At 34.6% G+C, this 24,272-nt stretch overlaps 2 protein-coding genes across 3 annotated transcripts; one reads left to right on the top strand and one right to left on the bottom strand.

Moving 5' to 3' along the window:
- The first annotated feature begins 2,123 nt into the window (after positions 1-2,123).
- LOC132302838 (ribulose-1,5 bisphosphate carboxylase/oxygenase large subunit N-methyltransferase, chloroplastic-like) lies at positions 2,124-6,655 on the top strand. Its single transcript, XM_059799821.1, has 6 exons — positions 2,124-2,672; positions 3,182-3,210; positions 4,003-4,214; positions 4,708-4,830; positions 5,130-5,534; positions 5,947-6,655. The coding sequence occupies exons 1-6, from the start codon at positions 2,179-2,181 to the stop codon at positions 6,160-6,162; spliced, it is 1,479 nt and encodes a 492-aa protein (XP_059655804.1). The 5' UTR covers positions 2,124-2,178; the 3' UTR covers positions 6,163-6,655.
- Positions 6,656-6,814: 159 nt separating this feature from the next.
- On the bottom strand, positions 6,815-18,297 carry LOC132302836 (rhamnogalacturonan I rhamnosyltransferase 1). 2 transcript variants are annotated; one of them, XM_059799819.1, is made up of 8 exons: positions 17,507-18,295; positions 14,358-14,425; positions 14,187-14,275; positions 13,940-14,102; positions 9,064-9,353; positions 8,145-8,349; positions 7,546-7,703; positions 6,815-7,439 (listed from the first exon to the last, which is right to left on the bottom strand). In XM_059799819.1, exons 1-8 carry the CDS (start codon positions 17,763-17,765, stop codon positions 7,166-7,168), a joined length of 1,506 nt encoding a protein of 501 aa, XP_059655802.1. In that variant the 5' UTR covers positions 17,766-18,295; the 3' UTR covers positions 6,815-7,165. The 2 variants fall into 2 exon arrangements, with proteins under 2 accessions (XP_059655802.1, XP_059655803.1); XM_059799820.1 differs by having other exon boundaries at positions 7,251-7,450; positions 17,507-18,297.
- Between the last annotated feature and the right edge of the window lie 5,975 nt (positions 18,298-24,272).

Here is a 24,272-nt window from a genome sequence, read left to right as displayed (position 1 = left end):
GAAATCTAATACGTATCTAGACCTAGCGTAAAGTATATCAAACTAATCGTACTAGATTATTTAACTCGTAGTGGTGGTTTAACTATCCCATCCCAAATAACATACCATAATGACACATGTCCATGTCCAATAGATTAGCTAGAATTATGTATATCTACCAAATCCTATGACCACATGCTCATAATCTTAGCATAAATAACGTTATTACTCCATGGTATAGACACAGTAGTTGGCTGATCACATACCTGTGTCCTCAACTAAACCACATACCAAAATCCTGAATAGTTAATGAAACTAAAAAACGTATAGCAAAAACAATACCACAAAATATTCTCCAACTTAAGACATCATTCATTTTAGGCGAAATCTCCTCTGAAATCAAACTTACAAAATTGTTTCACACAATTTCCTTTTATAGTTTCATAGGTAATCCTCTAACCTCGAAACATAACTTTTAAAATATAGCTTAAAAACAACATTTATTTGTCTAAGCAAATGCCAAGGGCTTAACCCTCAGCCTTCTTATACGAGAAATGTAAACTACCTAACTTGACTTTATAAAGCAAATTAGAACGTCACAATATAATACCAATGCTCTTCTGAATATGATATAAAAACATATGTTTCGTTCTGATAAGAACTCCATTAAATCCCCAAACTCTTGAAGAGTATTTCTTATATATCTCTTCTAAAAACAATAAGAAAGTTTAACTATATACAGATTGATCAACACCAATCCTACTAGTATCATTTGCTATACTACTAGCAAATAAGATCAACATTGCGCGATCATTCATATTCAAGATTTAGTACCCTCTTTTTTCTTTTCTTTTTTGATACGCTAAAATCTCCTCCATTAAGATCCTCTTCGGGCTCTTCCTCTTCGTTTTTCTCCTTTATGAGAATAACGAAAATTATGTTGGTCCTAATATGCGGTGACCTATCACGTACACCTAAATCCTTCTAATATCGAAGCTTACAGAGTCATTCCACAGTTCCATGGCTCAAGCACAACAGAAAGAATAAAGAAATTCACTAAGGTAGCAAAGCTCGAGCTCTCTACCTGAAAGCTCGAGCCCAACCTCAGGGTGCTTGAGCCTTTGCCTAAGAGCTCGAGCACATTAGGCGTCGGAATGTGAAAAGGAAAACCAAGCTTCCAAGACCTCGTGCCAAGACTCAAGTGATCAAGCAGACTTTACCGATGACATCTATCGAACTTAAGCAAACCTTAATTAATCGAACACTTATATAGTTAGATGGACGTAAACATTTTAAGTATGATGCTTAATTTTTATATTGAGTTTGCTTGATCTTTTTCAAATGATTTAATAGGTCAAGTTTAAAATATTTTCAGAAGAAAAGATACGTATACACTATACATAATGTACAATTCAGTTATTATTATTATTATTATTATTATTATTATTATTATTATTATTATTATGTGTTTTTCCTCTTCCTCTATCCCTGTCCCATGCTTCCTAGCACAGGACACAGAATAGGACCACTTTGAAAGCCATAGTGCTGATACCTAAAGCGGTGAACCAATCAGCTTACCGCTTCCGACCATTTGATCCTCTGGTGACTTTAGGCCCTTTGGCCAAGAATATACAGGGGAGGACGGACATATCTTTAAGCAGCTAACATTATATATTATATTTTAATGTATACACTATGTATGAAACCATAATTTTCAGACTCCAAAAAAATCTTTCACAACAACTAAAAAAACTAAATTCATAAACAGATTAACGGGTCAGTGGTCTAGCAGTATCAGTCTCTTACCTCCCAAATGAAGGTTAGGGGTTCAAGTCTCAATAGAGATACGTGTGTGTGAATACTAATTATGAAAAAATAATAAAATAAAATAAATTCATAAACAGTGAAACACCTAAGAGATTCTCCTCAAATCCAACCGTTCCACTCGGCCAAATCAACCTTAGAATCTTTAAACTCATTTGCAACCGTGGTTTTTGTGTGTTAGAAACTCGGGTTACAAACTTAAGTTTACACGGCCCAGGAAGCCCAATCAGATTTATTGTAGTCTGGGCCAAGCCAGTATAGGTTGCCCAATCCGCCGTATATTTTACCTCTTAAATCAACAAAGCCTATCCTTAACCATAAGCTATAAATTAACGGTACAAATCTCAACTTCTAGAGTGAGAAAGAAGAGAGAGAATGGCGAGTCTCTTCACCCTCTCTTCATCTTCAACCTCAACCTCTGCTTTTCTATCCCCTGTAAAAACCATAAAACACTTCTCTTCCTTAAAACCCAAAACAACCCTCCATTTCAAAAGACCACTCTCTGTCAATTCAATTCTTCCACCTGAATCTGACCCACCTCCCCCGGCGGTCCAGATTTTCTGGCAGTGGCTTCGTGACGAAGGAGTTGTATCTGCCAAGTCTCCGGCGAAGCCCGGTACAGTCCCGGAAGGTCTGGGACTAGTTGCTCAGAGAGATATAGCTCGAAATGAGGTCGTTTTGGAGATACCCAAGAGGTTCTGGATAAACCCAGATACAGTCTCAGCTTCAGAGATTGGGAAAGTGTGTGGTGGGTTGAAACCTTGGATCTCTGTTGCTCTATTTCTCATCAGAGAGAAGTCGATAAACAACTCGCAGTGGCGAAATTACATTGACATTCTCCCAGAGCACACGGATTCAACCATATATTGGTGGGTTTGACTTGATTTGGTTGTTGGGTTCATGTTTTATTGATTCAAATGTGTCTTCCTCGTGTTTTATGAAGTTAATTCTCATATTATGCTTTTTTTTTTCTTTTTCTTTTTTTGAGTTCTTATAGTCTATAATGGGTTTATCAATCTGTTGTTGGCAAATTCTTTTATATATTGGTGGGTATGACTTGATTGTTTGGGGGTTTATGTTATAGTGATTCAAATGTATCTTTCGTGTTTGTATTAAGTTTATTCTCATATTATGCTACAGATTCTTGTGAATTTTTATAGTTTTTAATGGATTTACCTCCCTGTTGTTGGCAAATTCTGTTATATACTGACGTGCATTGCTTAGTTTGGTTTTTACTCTTGTGATTCCTTTTTTAATATCTGAATTTATGTTTTCAAATTTGCATGTTTATTGTTCATTCGTTTGTTGGTATTTTCTGTTTTCTATGGCCATTGAATTTTGGTGTTGATAAGTGTTATTTGATGCTCTTCCAGTGCAGGTCAGAAGAGGAACTTTCCGAGATTCAAGGTTAGAGTTCTTCCTCGCTTAAGGGTTGTCCTTTTGAAAATTGAGTAGAATTTTTGAGGAACTTGTTTCATACCATATATTCTTTTTTCATTTGTTGTTGATGTGGCATTATATGAACTTCGGTGTAAAAAAGTTTTGAAATTGAAATTCAATAAATGGAATTAGTCTTGGTCTTTTTCTGTATGAGCTACTTTGATTGGCTCATTGGACGGGCATTGATTTGTATAAATCTGGTGCTGGTGTTTAGTGGTATGATGTAAATGCATTCAATTGTTCATGGAAATTATTTTACATTATGTCTTTAGCATTATCGTTAACTATATACTACATTATCTAGTTGGGGTGGAGACTTTTTTGCATTAGGTGCTCATATTTTCATAATCTCAAACTCTGTTATTTGAAAAGTGCTCGAGAGAATCATGATTGCCGCTAGAAGCTCTCTTATAATTTATATTAGGGTTAAATTTGTTCATCTTACCAGGTGTTCTTTTAAAAGTGACATTGTAACCCATCAGCGATCCGCTCCAAAGTAAAGAAGTTGTGCAATATCAATATAAAGCAAAAGTATTCTACAATAATATGCTGTAACAAGAAATGCTTTATGTGAACTTTCTTTTGGGCTGATTAGAAAAAAGCATCTTGCTGAATTTCTGGTGTACCCTTGGGGAATTCAAAATACAATGAAGAGGCCACAAGAGAAGCATAGTTTTTGGCGGTTTATATACTTAGACTTTTTGTTGCCTATTTACTCACCGCCCTAGATGAAATTTTCATTGAATTGAGCTTATGCAGGAACCCAACTATTGAGCACAACATTGGGTGTGATAGAATATGTACAGAGTGAATTTCAGAAAGTGGAAGAGGAAGTCATACTCCCAAATAAGCAGCTTTTCCCTTTTCCTATAACATTGGAGGACTTCCTCTGGGCATTTGGGATACTGAGGTCAAGGGCATTTTCTCGCCTTCGTGGTCAAAATCTTGTTTTGATACCTCTTGCAGACTTGGTAAGATCATTTTTTCTCTCTTCATGATGGTTTTCAACAGCACTAACTCTGACTTGTTTTTAAAGTAATGAAAAATGTATAACAAAGGGTTCGAGTTCTCTAGTTATAGTGCCAGTATGTTTTTGAACTCACAGTGACTGAGTTGACAATATGTTGGCAAACATATCATAAATTACGATTTAGTGTCAAATTAATATCAGTTTTGATGCTATGCCTTTTAATTTCTATTTCTTAATTTTCTACAAAGTAACAAATAGATCTTCTGGATTTGCCTGGCATCAGTTCTCCAACACCCGGATTTTTAATTAGGCAATAGGGTTACCGGTCTATGATCTTGAAACCTGTTGTAACTATTCAGAATTAGCCCTCCATATACTGGATATGTTTACTATCAGAAGAAGAAAGAATATTGCAATGTTGTTGCATTTTCATGTGATTCTGAGTTTTACTGCCTTCAACTTGAAATTTTACTTTTCTGCAAACCTGACGTCAGATAAACCATAGCCAGAGCATAACAACCGAAGATTATGCTTGGGAGATTAAAGGAGCAGGTCTTTTCTCTAGGGATTTATTATTTTCTTTACGGAGCCCAGTTTCAGTCAAGGCTGGTGAGCAGGTAACATATCCTTTCTGATATTACTTATTTTATGAATCTAGTAATAGAACCAAAAAAGTAAATGCATACCTGCACTACAAATAAAGCTATTTATGGTGCGGAAATTTCGTGAATCATTGATATCCATAAATTTTGATATATGTGCTTCTTGCCTATTTGACATGGATGCTAACCTTTCCTGATGAAATTATTGAAGAGCTTATTGAAAACTGCCTAACCATGACTTTGTCTTTGGAACATTGGTGAAAAATGATTGTTTAAACACCTTGTATGTGATGAGCGAACGAATTTTCTTACAGGTTTTGATCCAATATGATTTGAATAAGAGCAATGCCGAGTTGGCTCTGGACTATGGATTCATAGAATCAAGGTCAGATCGCAACGCATATACCCTCACACTAAATATATCCGAGTTAGACCCATTTTTCGGTGACAAACTGGACATAGCTGAGTCAAATGGTCTGGGTGAAACTGCATACTTTGACATAATTTTGGGCCAGCCACTTCCTCGAGCAATGCTTCCGTATCTGCGGCTGGTAGCACTTGGGGGAACCGATGCTTTCCTCTTAGAAGCTCTTTTTAGAAACGTTGTTTGGGGCCACCTTGAAGTACCTGTTAGTCATGCCAATGAGGAGCTCATATGCAAAGTGGTACGAAGTGCCTGCAAATCTGCTCTTTCTGCTTATCATACAACCATAGAAGAGGTACATTTCTATCTGTCAAATATAAACCTTGTAAGACTTATTTCTAATATGATGTCTTAAATTTTTGTTATCCGTGTCACGCATGAGGCATACTGCATACATGTATTGATCCGTCAATTAAGGGGCCTCATCCACAATGTTTCTTATCACAAGGATATGAAGTTATGTCACAACAATTAGTTAGCAATTTGAGTAGGTTAAAGTGATGAAGCGCTGAATACAGATAAACTGATAGATATGATCATCCAATTGACTCAACTTAGGCTGGATATGAGATCGGTTGAGTACTTGAGTGGAATCCCGTATAATGTACCATTTATATACGTACCTTTTATTGTATAATGTTTTTTTTCCCACTTTGACATCCAATAGCTCTAAGTTGTTAGTAACTAATTGAAAATGTGGATTTCAGGATGAGAAGTTGAAGGAAGGAGGGAATCTTGATCCTAGACTTGAAATTGCAGTTGGGATAAGAGCTGGGGAGAAGAAGGTGTTGCAACAAATTGATGAGATTTTCAACGAGAGGGAGTTGGAATTGGATGAGTTGGAATATTATCAAGAAAGGCGGCTCAAGGACCTTGGTCTGGTTGGGGAACAAGGTGATATAATCTTCTGGGAGCCCAAGTAGGAATTTAGTGATTGTCTTACACGCAATTGCGAGTATGTACCCAAGTTTAAGGGCAACTTCATCAGCTGTTGGCAAAATGAAGATGATTTTTTCAGTGATTCTACAAGGTTTGGAGAAGATAGTTGATGTGATAAACGCAGTAATCATGTTACAAGTAGGTTCAAATTACAGTCTATCCGCGCAGCTTCTTTTCTGTTGCCAAGATTTTCCATTGCTAGTCTTGTTAGCTCCAGGAATTGTACCTGCACCTACACTTTTCCAGTAACTGTTGAGTGTCATGACCAGCAATAATTCCCTTGCATTATCCAAAAGATTTTTGAATTCTGTGACCTTAAATTGCTTGTAGGTTCTATTTGTTGAGGAAAAGGAAACGAGGCATTTATTGTTCCAGATCTTCAATTACTCAGATGCATTTTAAGGATGATACTTGAATGAGCTCAAAACATTTGCTGGAATAATAAGAGTACACACCACTTGTTTGTTTTTAGTTTAACCAGATGCATGTTGTATTCATCTGCATCCTGATTAGTTATCACCAAGCAGACTTTTGGATTCTGAAAAGTGTAGTAAAGTTATCTATTTGTTTATGTAGAATATACTCATCTCTAAACAAAATGAGAGAGAGCAGTCAGTATATTGCAAATGGGAGAGCTTTTAAAGATAATCAAATGCTGCAACATCATCAATGATAACTGTGGAATTATGTAACGGTACTGATCACACATGCGGCCAAGAAATGAAATACAAACAAAAGGAATGAACAAATTAGATGCCAAGAAGGGAATTTCCAAGAATTTACTTTTCTGCCGTTTTCTTACAATGCTCGTCAGGCATGAAAACACATCCTTAGATCCCCAAATGGGAACTCCATGCAACATATTCTTTCAGGTGTCTCTCTAATCCAAAGCTTGTTACGTGTGCTATACAGTCGCCAGTCATTCTAGACAACCATGATCAAGTGCCGCAGCTTGTTCACCACAATATCTCAACATGGGCGCATTCTTCACTGGACTGGACTTGAATTAGTAGGGTGTAGTAGGTCATCACAATCTGTTCTCTCACAGAGGCATTCTTGAGGATTCGCATAAAAATAGTCTTCTTCCTTGGGCTTGTCCATGACAACTTTACGACGACTTGGCTGTCCCATCCTACCCTTGTGGGCAAGCTGAACAGCAGCTGAAAACTCATCCCATGAGAGTGTCCTGTTTTGGTGCAAATCCAGCAACTCTACAAGCCTTTTCCGATCCAATCGGATTGTTTTTCTAAAACCAAGGTACCTGCACGAGATCTAATCAGGAATTCATCTTCAAGATCCATAAAAAAAACTGGCTAATTTTAGTTTTGAACGAAACAGAATATCCCCTTCTGAGGTTGGGTATGTACCTGCGATGACCTTCCACTAGTTTTGCCATGTTCCCGTCATAAGTGGGAACAAAAATGTTACTGGCAGTTGAAACCATAAAATCCAGGGCTGCCATTTGAGAGGAATGATTCTGGAACTGCCGCAAATCCTCTTGATCTAGCAGCATTTCCTTTCTCACCTGAGATTATAGTTGGGGCTAAAGTCTTTTAGAATCATATGCAAACTCAATTAAAAACAAGAAATCAATTATTTTTATGAGATCTAAAGTAACAACTAAAAGAGAATATGATGCATGACGAACGTGCTTAACCAACCGAAAAAAACAAAAAAACAAGTTCAGGAGTCAATCCAGCCATGACATGGGTTTCTGTGAGACATTCATCGGATTAACTCTCCAACCATACAAAAAATGCAAGAAGTTGAATGTGGCCATAAAAAGCATTCTCAACCTTCATTACATGTGCCCCAAGGACCTAAGTAGGATGGAGAGGCATCATCATAACCTGACTGAAATATTCTTCTTAATATGATCACCAAGTTTTGGGTGAACCTGAATGTTCCACGGCGTATTTACAGAATTTAAAAAGGTAAGACAAGTTGCAGGGAATTAGTAACTCACAATCCGTGGAAATGCACTTCTTAGCGCTGCAAGTCTTCGTTCACTGCCATAAATCTCACCAGATGCAATATAAATCTGTGTGTCCTTGTTGAAACCCAGAGCTTGCAGAACTAATGCTGCCTCCTCTGGAGTTAGAGGACATAACCCTTGTGATCTCCTCTCCTCAGACACTATCTCTTTTTCTCTCCACCAAGGGTATGCATACCTGAACAATGAAGCAATAAATAAACATTCTATATTATATAATATAATGTCTTAATTTATGTCACATTACTTTGATTATCAGATCTGTTAAGTAAAGGAGTTACAAGGAAAAAGAAAGTCGCTATTGCGGTGCGGGTGGGATGTTCCCTTGAGGATCTAAAATTTCCTTTTACCAGCCATATAGTTTCATAATGTTTCCACAAAGACGCTTTTTCAAAAATATTTAACTGCGCCGGCCAGTAAAAGGAAAAAAAAAAAAAATTGACATATATTACAAGGCCCTTGACAAGAAAATAATATATCACTTTGACACCCTCAACGAAAGTTTTTTGTTCTATAAATTAGGTAGAACTTTTTCTCGTTTATCCTGGGTTCGCCCAGAAAACTTGGTGTCCGGTTCAAAGGTGTGAGGTGTTAAAAAATAAAAAATAAATCTTTTGAAAATTTCTTTAGGACTAAATATACTACATTTGATCATTGTTTTACCATTACACACATGAATATGTCCTAGCAAACAGTTTAAATGGAGGAAGCAACCAAAGTGGCCATGATCTGAGCTGAATAAATGATATGAGCATACTGACAAGAAATGTTTCAACCTTGAAAGGGCATTGCCTAATACTAGTCCCGCCTATGCAGGGTGCTAGGAGGGAAAGATTGGAAGCAGGCCTAACAATGACCCCAAAAAATACATCAACCTCAAAAATGCTAGTACCTCAACTTTTTGAGCTCCTCCGCTTCTTCCTCAGTGCAGCCATGGGTACAACCTGAGAAAGCCAACATGTCCATCTCGTACCTTAGATGCAATGCCACCAATGGTCCTCTGCCTTGGAGAATTTGAACCAATTTGTATCCCAGAGCCTCAATCTGAGGAGTGAATTTCAGTGCCTGGAAATTAACACGGCACCTGAGTTTCTGAAGATCAAGAGGGATCCCATTGTTTGCGAAACGTGTATCTGTTCTATTGAAGTGTAAGACCTTGTACTTGCTGAAAAGTGGTAAAATCTGCATAATGGAATCAAAGCCATTATCAGTTCAGGGTGTTCAGAAGTTTAAAAATAAAAATTAAATAATGAGCAGAGTATAGATGTCAAAGCCATTGTAGTAGAACACTGGTTAACTGCCGCCATGGCAGCTAAGAGGAATTAGTGAGGTTAAGGGTTTAATTCTTATTGCCGATTAATAATAATAATTAAAAACTGCTGGGAGAATAGAAAAACTCATTCCTTCAGTATAGAATAAACCCTAGCCGTACTTTGACAGGAGTATACTACCAAATCACAGAACTCACACTGCATGAACAGATTTTTAAAAATTTAGCATTCAAGCAATAAAAAGAAATCTCCCCTACTACAACTTCAGGGTAAAATGATTCCTTATCGCCGTATTTATACCTAAAGAAAAAACAGACTTCTTAAATACTTAACTACAGCCTTGATTTGTCATTGGGTCAAATCTGGGCTTAAATCTATCAATTGATATTAATAAGAAAATAAATAAAATAAATCTATCAGAATTGATTCAAATTCTTGTCAACATATTGAAACTACCCAATTCTTTGAAGATTTTGGAACTTTTACGCTCAAAACTTTGTGTTATATTTCCTATTACAATGATTAAAAAATTTCTAATTTGTGCAAGTCATCTCGTCAATATCAATGCCGTTACCCTATATGGACAGGGTCAGCCACATGAATTCTCCTTTTTATCTTATTATTTCATTCCATATTAGTTTTGGTCGACCTCTTTGTCTCTTACCTTCTATACAAACCAATCTTCCTCTTCTCACCGGTGCATCTATCAATCTGCGCTGAATGTATCCATGTCACCCAAGTCTATTGTATCTTCTTTCTTACTAATAGGCATTACTCCTAACATCTCGCTTACACGTTGATTATTGACCTTATCTCTTCTAGTTACTCCTAGCATTCATCTCAACATCCACATTTTAACGACATTAATATGTTGCTCTTTTTTCTATTTTAACGCTCAAAACTCTGTTTCATATAAGAAAGCCGATCTAATAATCATCCAATAGACGTTTCCTTTTAACTAATTTGATATTCGTTTATTGCATAGAACACAACAAGCCTGCCTCCATTTTGTCCAACCTATTCCACTTTTACTACTTCTACTTATGTAAATGATAGATTTAAACCCTCTAAGATTGACAATGACAGGCAGTTTCCAAAAAGAAAGAAAAATGAAAATAAAGGGCAGAGGTAGTGATCTTTTTTCTACAGTCCCCATTGGTTAAATTGACCAATCCTTGCTCTCTATTGCTCAGAACTTCCACACACATTAATTGCATCATGCATGCATTATACATCAAACTACGACAGGAATGAATACTCACTGCAGCCCATAAAAAAAAAAAAAAAACAAAACAAAACAAAAAACTAGTAAGGAGGCACGGCCCCAGCCATTTTAATTTATGGAAACGAAAAAACAAGTATGATTGCATTTTGCAGTCCAAAGCATTCAATTAATGTAGAAATATTCTTAGCAACAGTTTTTTCATGGCCCCAACGATGAATTATATATATGCCCTGCTGGCAGCCTGGTGCCACCTAAAATCTCAGTCTCTACTTTTAAAGGCACGGAGATAGTACTGGCAAAGGCTTGTCAAGCCCCTGGAGAATCACCTAGCTGGTGACCTTCAAGGTTTATCAACAGGTAATCTATCAAGAAGGCTGCTTTCAAGACATCAAAGGTTATTGAAAAGGCGGATGGTTGCAGCTTTTCGTTTCTATAAATTTCCTAAAACATTCCCTTTTAATCCTTTCTAGCCTTTAATTGTTTTTTTTTCATTTAAACGGTATGCATAACGAAAAAACAACTCTTTTCTTGCTAATTTTGTGGTTCTGTATCTCACGACACCATCTACAACAAGACATTGTCACATCCAGCAACTGTGATCCATACTTCACTGTGAAATCAAGAAAGGAACAAGTGAAATCACAAAGTATAAACTTTCACCATGGCTTGGTACCATAGGCACTTTAAAAAAAAAGAAAACACACACACAGAGCGTTTACGACTAAGCAAATCATGCTCAAGCGGACTATCAAAAATCAATCATTACCAAATGAAGGTTGAGAGATACTTAGCTAGACTCAATTAGAATTGTGAACAATCAAGGTCGGCTTCTCAATGATAAGAGAGAAAATCATAAATACAAAAAAGGTGCTGCCCCTCAAAGTAGAGCAGGATGGATGGAGTCTAGGAAGCACAGACACTCCAAAATGGGCGAAGAATCCATGTCCGACGCGTGTCGGACACAGACACGTGTCGGACACGCCCCGACACATGTCGGACACGCCAAAAAATGTGTCTGGAATTTTTTTTTTTTTTTAAATTTTCATTCATGGACAAGGGCACGGACACGGCACGGACACTTCTGGAATTTTTTTTTTTTTTTTTTTTGAATGCTGATATGTTCTGTTTTTTCTTTTGTACTACCCTTTTGGTATTGTAAATGGTAAAAGTCCTAGGTCAAATGATGGATGGGAATAGATGATAGTACACTGACTTGTTTTTGTATCTTTTTTGGGGACTAGCCTTTAGGTTTTTGTGAATGTTAGGTGCTAACAGTAAAGTCCTGAATGTTAAACAGTCATGAATGTTAATAGTCCTTTCTGTCTATGCTTTTGTATTTGGAGTAAAGTTGCAATGATGATTAAATGATACTAGTTATTATTCTAATGTCTTGTTTTTTATTTGGTGTTATAACTCCGCAACATTGTTCTTTTATAGTTTATTAGTTATCAGTTATGATTTGTGTTTTTTTTTTCATTGTGAGGTTGATGAAAAATAGTAACACTCAATAATTTTTAAAGTACTACATCATATATATATATATATATATATATATATATATATATATATACACACTATTCGCCGTGTCCCCGCCGTGTCCGTGTCCTAATTTTTTTGGATTTGCCGTGTCGCCATGTCAGTGTCGTGTCGTATCCATATCCCGTATCTGTGTCCGTGCTTCTTAGGATGGAGTAGAAAAGTTCCTGTGTCATGCTGATTTAGGGAAACCTATGCTTTATGGACCCAATGTTTGGCATTATAAACATGTTAAAAAATAACTGCCAAGATGGGGATTTTAAGATGTATATTGCAATACAAGTAAAGATAGAATAAGAAATTGGCACATCGGAGATTGAAAACCAGGTGATGGAAAGGCATTTAAGATGAGGCTCATCAAGATAAATCTTGTCAAGAAGCTCATTCATGCTTTTTCACCAACTAAATAGTTGAGCTTAAGCTTTAGAATCACAACTCAAATATTACCAAATGAAGGTTGAGCAAGGCCGAGGCAGATACACTTATCCATAGGGGAAAAATAAATCATTTGAGGAAGGCAATGCCGTATACCAGAGCAAGATGGAATCAAGGATGAATTAAAGAAAGTTCCATTGCAGTGTCGTGTGATGTAGAAAATTTATCGAGATCAAGGAAATCATAACCTTCATGGCCTCAATATTGTGCACTTAAAACATGTTCAAGAAAGCCCGTTGGATGAAGATGGTAAGATAGATGGGTTGTGATAAAAATATAGAATAAGAAATGGATGCATTGGCACGAAGCTGGAGTTCGTATCAGTCAAAAACCAGGTGAGAGTTATTTGAGATGGTTCAGCCATGCAAAGCATGACTTGATGAGTGCACAAAGACAAACTGGTTATTTTATTCAAGTTGGAAACGTTCTAATGGACAAGAGGAAGGCAGGACTGTATAGACCAAGGCAGTGATATAAGCCAATATTGAAGGGACTATGACTCAATTAATGCCTGAATGGCATCCTCGATCTACTAGCTGACTAAAGGAAGATGGGTTGACTCGTGGCTGGTAAGGATGTTATGGTCCACTCCACAGTAGTGGGGAGCTGAAGAATTAGAGCAAGCAGCATAGCCCAACAAGAAAATAACAAAAAGAAACATATAAAATGAAAAAAAAAAAAAAAAAGGAACTTTGCAGCTAGTAATTAGACGACGATAGGGGATAGGTAGGAGTTTTAGATTCCAACACAGAAGTAAATGAGGGTATTTAACATGCTAAGGTAGGCTCAGGAGTAAACACTTAAGCACCCAGTGTAACAGGGAAGTTGACTGTGGTAAAGCTTGAGTTGGACACAACATTGATCGACATTCAAACCAAACCAAGATTGAGCAAACCAATATTGCTTCATTTCATTTGCAATCTTACAATAAGCATAATGGCAAATTAAAAAATAAAAAAGGAATACTTGTTAAAACATAAAAAATAAAAAAGGAACGGAGATAGTAAAATAGGCAAGAATAATAATCAACAATTCAACTAAGCCTTGTCCATTCGAGGACTGGTAGATAGGGAACTAAGCCTTGTCCCAACTACTTGGTGGTGGTTACATCATTTTCAATTAGAAACTATGTGATCATGAACAGCAAGCAATAACGACATGTTAATAGTATACAAATGTGTTTGAATCAATAGACGCTTTTTTTAGCTTGCATAACCATCTGGATAGTCATCTGAGAGTCACTGATTTCCATGATAAAGATTTTATTTTCTTAGTCTCAAATAAATAGGAAGTATACGGACCTGTTGCAAGTAGTATTTCTCATTTGACCAGCTAACAGGAGGCATCTCTAGTAGCCGGTATTCATATCTCCTGGTAAACTTCTTTGGCAATCTTTTGACAATTCGAACTTCATCTCTTAGTGAATCAATAAAGTGTCTCACGTCAAAAATGTCCTCAAAGTTGCTGCAAATAGCAAATCAGAAGTTGAATTTTTTGTAACATGCAAAAGGAAATGAAAGGTCTTAACTTTTCCAAACAATAAAATACCTAGGATCAGCCCAGAAAGATGTCTTATCAAGCTCTGGAACAACCAGAGTAAGATTCAAAAGCCGAGCAACAGTCACCATGTCACAGATCTGAATGCCAAATTATCTGGCTAAATTAGTTGAGATAAATGTAACGGAACCAATCAACAAAAGCATAACGACAGGTACAAACCGCAGCACGCATTTGATTCAAACCCCCATTGCAGGTCACTCTAAGAAAGCCGTTACTTTTGTAGCTTCCTGCAGAATATTAGGTATTATGGTCTTATTTTGCAATAAAAAAAAAAGCTTCCAAATATCTCTCAACATAGAACAGGTACTTCCAAGATTAACTATATTAAAATTCTAATTGCAAAAGAAACATATTCCCTACATCTTCATTTATTATACAACACTGAGTGAACAATTATTTTCATTTTCTCTTTTTGACCGTTAATCACAAGAATAATTATGAATGCAGGCAGCATTGCACGTGAATAATGAAATGAAACACTTATCTATACACAGCACTACAGCAGAACTGTGAATGAACTATTAACAGATGTATACATGGTTGACCAACTCATATGTCCATTTTGATGGTCAAAACACAATTTTATAAGAGACTTGATGATCCAAAGTATGCAGTCAATTATTTTTATCTGAATGGGGATACAAAGAGAGCTGAATATTTATATTTGACTTTCTGTGTAATTCCTTTATTACAAGTCTTCCCCAATTCACCTATAAATAGAGGTGGTTATTGTAAACAAAATCAAGAGAGAATGTAATGAAAGAAAATGTAGCCCTCTGGGCTCTTTGTGTCGTGGATGTAAAGCCGTAGTGGCTGAAACACGTTATATTCTATGTTTTTCATGTTTTAATTTCTCTCTTCAACTTTTAAATTTCTTTAACATGGTATCAGAGTAGGTTTATCGTACCCTGCTCTTTTTTTTTTCTTTTTCTTTTTTAATAAGTAATACCCTACTCTATACTTTACTCGTCTCGGATCTCTGGATCAACTCGTCTCGTCTCAGATCTTCGGGTCAATTTGTCTTGGATCTCCGGATCAACTCATCTCAGATTTATTGATCTCAGACTCTCAACAACATACTTAATTTCAAGTTGGACGCTTGAGTTAAATCTCCGTGTACCAACTTGAGGGGGGGTGTTGGAGAATAATTATAGGAGTGATTTTAAGCCCTTAAATCACTCCTTGACAAAATGTTAATGTTGCTATACTTGGACAACAAGCTGTTGCCATATTTATATTTGACTTTCTGTTAATTCCTTTATTACAAGTCTTCCCCAATTCATCTATAAATAGAGGTGGTTATTGTAAACAAAATCAAGAGAGAATATAATGAAAGTGATGTAGCCTTGGGGCTTTGTGCGTTGTGGATGTAGGCTGTAGTGGCCGAACCACGTCATACCCTTGTGTTGTTCATGTTTAAGTTCTCGCTTCAATTTTTATATCTTTCAACAATTGCACAAGAAGTTTCATGGTTTGAACAAAATGTTGATTTTAGAGCAGAAAGCTTTGTTTAAAATGCAAAGAAAACAGAATAAAGAAGGCAAAAACTCTGAAGATTATAAGCAGGTGGTACACTCATTAAGGAACTGCATGTTAAGACTTAGTCACCAAGAGCAAAAAGAAAATCAGAAAGAAACATCGAACGTCAGAGTAACAAATGAGTAAAGAAGATTCAATGATTTTAACCTAAACGCTTTTCTCATCATGATTCAGAGCACCATAATCAATTAATCCCATCAAACTGCAGATGAAAATATAACAGACTTATATTACCAGAGCATCCTAAAAGGGAACCATTCTAGCAAATAATTTTCTTTAGCAAGAACATAATTATTATAAAAAAAAAAAAAAAATTCAATTGATCACAGGGAGTCGCTGTCTTATTATCTGATAGAAGTTCAATCTCTCATTAAAATTTTATATCCCAGTTGTAACAAAATATAACAAAAAACCTAAGTTCTGTATTTGCTGTGTACTGTTTTCCTGTTTTGCCTATGTGGCCCAAATATGTTATTTTATAAAATAAAATTTAAAAAAATAAAAATAAATAAAAAAAACAAGTGAGTTTCAACACTGTACTTGAGTTTTCAGTTAATCATAATTAGTATGAAATGCATGAGGTAGCTCAGAAACTAGACACCAATTCTATACAATTATTGCAATGTTCTAAAAATTTATGGAAAAACAAATTAGCATATTCCATACTATTGTATAACTTATCCTTCAGAATATTAAGCAGGCATTTGGGTCGTGTGAGATTTCAAGAAAGTATAAAGCCAACATCTGGCATTAATGTATACTTCTATATCTTATTTTGAATTCCCAGCTGAAAAAACTTGCATATTGTTAACTTATCAAAAAAAAAAAAAACTTGCATATTGTTGAGTTAGTAATAGATAAGGCAGATCATTCACAAAGAGGTACAGAACTAGGAGGCATAATTACCAATAACCCAGCAACTGGCTGGGGAGGGCAACTGGCTGCAGAGGAGATAGTGTTTTAATTAGAAATCTTTGCCTTTATGTATATGCATTAATTTTCTCATAGAAGTTGTTCAGCAAGTAATGTGGCAACTTCCTAAACCATTTCTTACATTCCAACAATTTCTCGGTATTTAACTAGTTATTATGAATTTAATAAAAATACGAAATATTAATTAGCCAGTGTATACCTACACACTGATTGCTAGCACAGTACCACTGCAGCACTGCCGTTAACACAACATAGTTCCCTCAGCCATAACATAACAGAATCACAACTACAATGCATCTACTTGAGGAATAATGTACTTCAGCAGTTTTTTCTGATTGGAAATTTAACCTGCTAAGGTTCTAGTTATCAAACACCAATATTGGGTGACATAATCTATTTTATTTTTCTATTGTATTTTTCATCCAATTATTAAACTAGTAGTAGCAGGCTAGTACATGCAACAACTTCTCAACAAAAAATAAACATCAACACAACTCTTTCACATTTGTATAATAGTCATACATATGAGGGTACCCAAGATCTCATAATTACTAACTGAGAAACATTAACTAAAACATAAAGAGCACTTTATATATACTTTTGAATGCATAATTAAAAACAAAATTGCTAAGCTTAATAATAGCATGATTTACCTACTTCTTAAATGCTTTATTTGTGTTCCAAGTTCTCAGCAAATATCATCATAATGACAAAAATATATTATTAAAACTATATATATCCATGTAAACTACTCTTAAACTATACCATCACATCCAAGCATAAAACTTCCATGCATTTTCAAAAACTTGCATAATATCTAGTCAAGAAGGACTCACTTGCTGGAAGAAGCGGAGGCGCCGGGACGGCCTCTTCGACATGGACCGATAACTTGGTGATCCCGGTGAACCGGTTAGACAACCCAGTTAACAAGCGTGGATGCCACAGCTCACCGACGGCCACGAGCTGAACCAAACAGGTCCATAGCAAAATGCTGGAACAAACTCGAATGAACCACACCTGCAAGCGAGTCCTCTGTATCACCGGCGTCGTAAACTTATCATACCTCGACTGTACAACCTCGGATCTAACCTCCATTTCTCTTCTTTACACCTCATCGCCTCTTCATTCCCAAACACCAATCACCACCAATTTAAACCCAAATTTCAAAATCCACAACAAATAAAACCTAATGAATTCGATCAAATGCGGAATAAATAAACCCTAGATCGATCATAATCGGTGAAAAATCGAAATTGGTTGTGGATAACTCCGGCAAATTGATTCAAAAATTTGAGCTTTTTTCAGAGATCAGCAAGTGAAAACCCTAGAGAGATAAATGTTTATGAGGGGAGGGAGAGGATAAGAGGTGGGAATTCACGAGGGAGGAGGAGAAGAATGTAAATGAAGTTCACCCACCCAAACACAACCGTCAAATGCTTTTTCAAATTTTTCTTTCCTGCTAGTATTTTCCTGGAAAAAGTTTCTATTTTCTCTCTATTTCTTGCTTTCTTGTTCTTGTAGTATGAAGGAAAGAAATAAGGGTGTGTTTGGATCTCCGACAGCAATGAAATAACCAAAAACGCATAAAAACTATAGAAAAATGTTGTTATGTCCGATTGATCCTATGATTGGGGTTGTTTTTGTACTCTTCATAATAGGCATGAATAAGAATAACATTTGTCGTTTATATATGTAATATGTTTATCCTTTTAGAGAGTAATTAAAGGAAAAAGTGTACTTAGGGATTTGTTAACCTCTTTGACTTGATGCTAATTTATAGCTACTATAGATTTAAAGAGGAGTGCTCCTTCCATATTCGCTCTCATTATTGGTCTCAATTCTTATAAGAAAAATGGTTCTTACAGTGAATTGTTAAATTTATTTATTTTAATTAATTTATATTTACAATAAATAAGAAAATGGCCTCTTCAATTTGTATTGTGTATGAATAAGGAATAAGAAATTTTTAATTAGGTAATTCACTGCCAATAAATCAATATGCCTCCTACCTTTATGGGAATTAAAAATATAATTTTTTAAGACAAAATTATTCTTTTAACCTTTTCTTATCTCTTAGATAGCCAAAAAAAAAAAAACATAGAGAGTATATTATTTCCTTTTTCTGGATTGCCAAAACAATTAAGAATGAATTATTTTATTTCCTATAATATGGATTTACAGTTGAGAGAATCAAAAGATTTGTTTGATTAGCAAAAGATTTGTTTGATTAGCTATCAAAGAATATATATATATATACACACACACACACACATACATGTAGAAGGGAAAAAATAAAAAAAAATTATTATGCTATATGCATGTGTGTGCAATCAATTGAGAGAGATGAAAGGGTTAAAGGACAATTTTGTCTCAAAATTTTATATTTTTAATTCTCAGGGCATGAGACAGGATTAAAGGGCAATTTTATCTCCAAAATTTATATTTTTGATTCTCATAAGGGCAGGAGACATCTCATAAATTAGGAATTGTAACCAATAAAAAGCCCAATTGTGTAAGGAAACCTGCCCGCCCCAAGTCCATAACACTCCTCAAATTAAAAATAGAAAGTGATGATAAGAAAGTTTGAGTAGATTTATGTTTTTCATTTTTGGATCACATGAAATACCACGTTCTTGCATTAAACAATTGCACTGAATTGAATAACTAAATAATTTTTAATTGGTATTTATATCAAATAAAAGTAAGTGGAGGGTTCCACTTCCTTATTTATTACATAATTAACCAATTAAAAGAATATGACTAAAATTTCAGTGCAACTATTCCGTGCAAGAATCATTTTACTAAATTAAATTATGAGGTGTTCTGAAAAGCCCCGACACAATTATCGTTATAAAAAAAAAAAAATTAAAAGTAATAAAATAAAAATAAAAATAATGTAACATAACTCAATTTAGTGAGGATATAAATGCCATTTGAATGTTGTCGGATCTGGAGTAAAGGCTCATTCATCCTTCCCATTTGATTAGCGAAAGTAACAATTTTCTATATTTAGGATTAATAAAACAAAAGAATAGTGAAATAGATGGTAATACAACTAGTTGAATGGAAATACATTGGACAAAATAAAATTGAGGTCCATTGATTACAAAAATAAAATCTTATGAGACTTGTAATAGATTTACAAGGCAATGATGATATCGATGATGACAAACTACTTTCCCTCTTCCTTCCTTCTCTCTGCCAAACAATAGGTTAATCTTATATTAGTTTCCCTTGTCTATCTAGAAATACCACCTTCAATTGCAGGAATTCCCACATAAGATAGCCAAAATGAAAATAATAAATTTACTCCGACTACAAAAATCTATTAGTAGATTACATCCCAAGTAGCATAGACATGGACACCGAATACGGATATGTTGATACTACAAATTCTCAAAAAATGTAAGACACGACTATTGCGTGAATATAATTATATATAGATGTGAATATTTATTTATTTATTTACATCTATTCGGTAATAATACTATAAAATTTTAATTTATTTTTAATTTCTATACTAAAAGTCATTCTAAATTATATCATTATTGTAATGATTTATATATCATCCCTTTAGATTGTGTTCCTATTATTTTTAAAGTAATGATGCTATGTCCGATCATTTTGGCCAATTATTAGTCCGACTCTTGTGTGCAAAGCTACATCACTGCCACGTTATTTTATACTTTCTCTCCCTCCTCTCTCATCTATATCTCTTCGTTCTTCCATTCTTTCCTCTTGTATCTATTTCAGCGCAAAATCAAAGGAAAAGCATAATATTAAAATTTCTTCTCCGTATAGTTCATTTATATCCTCCTTTTTTAATCGATTTCTTCATTTCTCTCTCTATTCGATTCTAGCTCGATCTCTCTTGCATGCAACCATTAAAATTTAGCGAGGATATAAATGCTATTTGAATGTTGTTGTATCTGGAGTGAAGGCTCATTCATCCTTCCCATTTGATTAGCGAAAGTAACCATTTTCTATATTTAGGATTAATAAATTAAACAAAAGAATAGTGAAATGGGTGGTAAAACAATAGTTGAATATACATTGGACAAAATAAAATTGAGGTCCATTGATTACAAAAATAAAATCTTATGAGAATTGTAATAGATTTACAAGGCAATGATGATATCGATGATGACAAATTACTTTCCCTCTTCTTTCTTTCTCTCGTGCCAAACAATAGGTTAATCTTATATTAGTTTCCCTTCTCTATCGAGAAATATTACCTTCAATTGCAATTGCAGGAGTTCCCACATAAGATAGCCAAAATGAAAATAATAAATTTACTTAGACTACAAAAATTCGTTAGTAGATTACATCCCAGGTAGCATTGACATGGACACCGGAAACGGATATGTTGATGAGGCAAATGTCGGCGCAAAATTAAAGGAAAAGAATAACATTAAAATTTCTTCTCTGAACAGTTCATTTATATCCTCCTTTTTTAATCAATTTCTTTATCTCTCTCTCTCTATTCGATTCTAGCTCGATCTCTCTTGCAAAACAGCAACCATAGTCTTGCAAGAGACAAAGCCAGATTCGAAGAGAGAGAGAGAGAGAGATGAAAAAATCGATCAAAAGAGGAGGATATAAACAAACCATCAGGAGAAGGAATTTTAATGTTAAAGAAGCAGAAGAGATCAATGAGAGAAAAGAGAGGCAAAGCGAAGAGGCAGGGAGAGAAAATCAAGGAGAGAGAAAATCGAAGAGAGCAGTATTGAATAGCGTGCAATTGACTTAGCTTTGTTACATGATTGAACAGAGTATCATTACTCTTATTTTTTAAATTACTACTTGTATTTGAAACGTCATAAATGATTGGCTTAATGTCTGAAAAATGTAGGCGAAGTGTTTAAACTAAGTGTCCAAAATAATAAATAAAAAATTATTTTATTTATAAATATGTATATGAAGTACCGAACACGCATTCAACGAATATTTAAGAAGTGTCAGCACAATACGAGTACCGCTGTTTGTAAAAATGTCCTGTATAGGTTATATCATATTTGTCGGCCCGACGAGGATAGCCTATCCTTACTCATTACAAAAGGCTTCCCTTTCACGGAAAGCTTGCCTTATTTTTCACTTTTTTATTTTTCTTTGGCTGGAGCATCAATCAAAGCAATGGAGTAGCACTACCATAATGATATGGTGGAATATTTACGAACGTAACACTGCAAAGATATATGTCATGAATCATAATATGAGAGCACTCAAAGCAATCAATGACTTCTATATTCTTGCTGCCCACTTCTCCTTTCCCATGCCTTTTGTTCCTAGGGTTTTTATCTTTTCATTTATTTATTTATTTATTCAATTGTTCATCAAAACTTTAAGAAATATATATATATTCTTCTTTGTTGTTGGTTGTACGTTGTTTCAGCATGAAGTTATATATATATATGAATTCAAATTTTATAATAGGTATGATGGCAAGGCATATTATTGTTTTGTTAACTATATCAATTTTTTTTTTCTTTGTTGGTTGTTGTTGCAGCATGAAGTTATATATATATGGATTTAAATTTCATAATAGGTAAAATATCAAGGCATGTTATTGTTTTATTAACTATATCAATTTCTTTTTTTTTATTAATATTTTTAAATGAAATGCTCAGAAATGGAAGTGGCTTACCCAGGACTTCAATATATTTATAATACTAACCACAATAACCAACAACAAAAAATAATAATAACCTTCATTTTGTTAGGAGAAGGTGTTTGCTCAAGGTCTTGATTCATTTTACACGTGCCAGATAATCAATAAATATTAATTTGGTAAACCGTGAACAAATTTTGGATATAGCCAAATTTTTATTGGCAAATCCACACTGGGACTTATTGTAAGTGGGTTTAAGCCGAAACACTTATCGGATTGCGTATTAAAGCAGGCTTGTGAATCTCAAACAATTTGTTTAGGCAGCAATACACAAAGATTTAAGGTCATTTCTTCCAATTATTCTCAATTTTTAAGTTCATAACATTCGTAGTAACTTCGTCGACGTTACCTACCAAATAAAACCCCCCCTCTAATTTTTTTTTGACCCCCCAATTAAACATTCCTAGCTCTGCTCCTGTCTGTTCAGGAAGACCAGCCATCTAATTCGATCTCCGAAGACGTTTAAAGCTTTAGAGTCCAAAAAATGCTAGTCTAATAATTATTTATTTGATGAATTAGATAAGGTCAAAATTTAGACTTTATCTAATGCATTGAACGAATATAAGTCTCTCTATTATCATTCTCCGTTAGACTAGGTATAAAAGTCGATCATTATATATATATGTATGTGTATATATATATATATATATATATATAGGGGAGGGGGATAATTGAACAAATAGATGAGAGATCTGATGAGGGACTGAAGCCGATTCATTTATAACGTAATTACATCGATCATCCAACTTGATACATTCATACATGCAATCAAGCATGCAGGTTTGAGTGGGAAGAGAGTGCAGTGGTTTCAACCTTAAAAGGGGGCTGTGGTACACTTAATCAAATGATCTGTGGGCACCATTAATGTTTTATGAACCATGGCATAAATTGCAGCCAGGTACAGTGGTCAATCATACAGACAGAGCCAGCCTGGGACTTCTTAGTACTAATATCATTTAGTGAACACGTAGCATTTTTATTAAAAAAGAAAAAAATGAATAAAAAAGCCTCTTGGGCCAAAAGTCCAATCTAAGGGTATGTTTGGATTGACTTTTTAAATGCTGTTTTTGACTTTTAGAACTCAAAAACTATTAAAAATGGTATTTGACTAATTTTTTAAAAGAGCTTTTGGATTTTAAAAGTCTTATTTGTCAACAACTCAACATGAATGCAATGGGGGTGTGAGGTACCTACTAATTTTCCTAATAGAATTTCAAAATAAAAAATATAAATTTCAAAAAGTCCTGCCAATAAATAAAAATGTACTACTTAGTCTATGTGACTATCTATCACATATGTGTCAAATATAATGAGACCCATTTTAAAATAGAAGGTAATTAAGTATTTGGAAAGTTATAGTTTCCTTTCTAGGTTTCATTTTAATCTAATATATTTGTTGGTATATTTAGTGCCCAAAGAACATATTAACTATTTAGGTAATTACATTATTTTTGGTATCTTTAGCGATGGAAATTACAAGTAGAATTGGTATGACAATTTAATCGGACAGAGTATTATTACCCTTAGTTTTAATCATTATATCAATTAGATTTGATCATTATAGCAATTAACAAATGCCTATCAAAGTAATAAATGGATAGTAATAATCAAAAACACAATTTAAAGTATCTCAATAGTTCTCAGAGATATGCAATTTGAAATATAAAACAAATAGACATATAATAGATTGAGATAAACCTAAAAAATGGATTATAACTTTCCAAATAATCAATTACTTTATATTTTAAAATGGGTTCCATTATATTTGATACATGGGTAGTCACATAGACTACGTGAAGTATAAGTTTTTATATGTCTGGTCAAATAGTAGGACTCTTTATACATACATCTCTGTAAAGACTTTTGAGATACTTCATATTGCATCTTTTATGTATAAAAGATTGTACATTTGATTGTTAATATTTATTTATTAC

Source organism: Cornus florida, unplaced genomic scaffold, assembly GCF_030987335.1.
Source record: "Cornus florida cultivar Cherokee Brave unplaced genomic scaffold, ASM3098733v1 CherokeeBrave_3.0.0_Hap2_Chr04, whole genome shotgun sequence".
NCBI classification, from domain to species: Eukaryota; Viridiplantae; Streptophyta; class Magnoliopsida; order Cornales; family Cornaceae; genus Cornus; species Cornus florida.
Note: the sequence above shows the minus strand (reverse complement) of the source record. Positions and strands in the feature narration are given on the sequence as shown.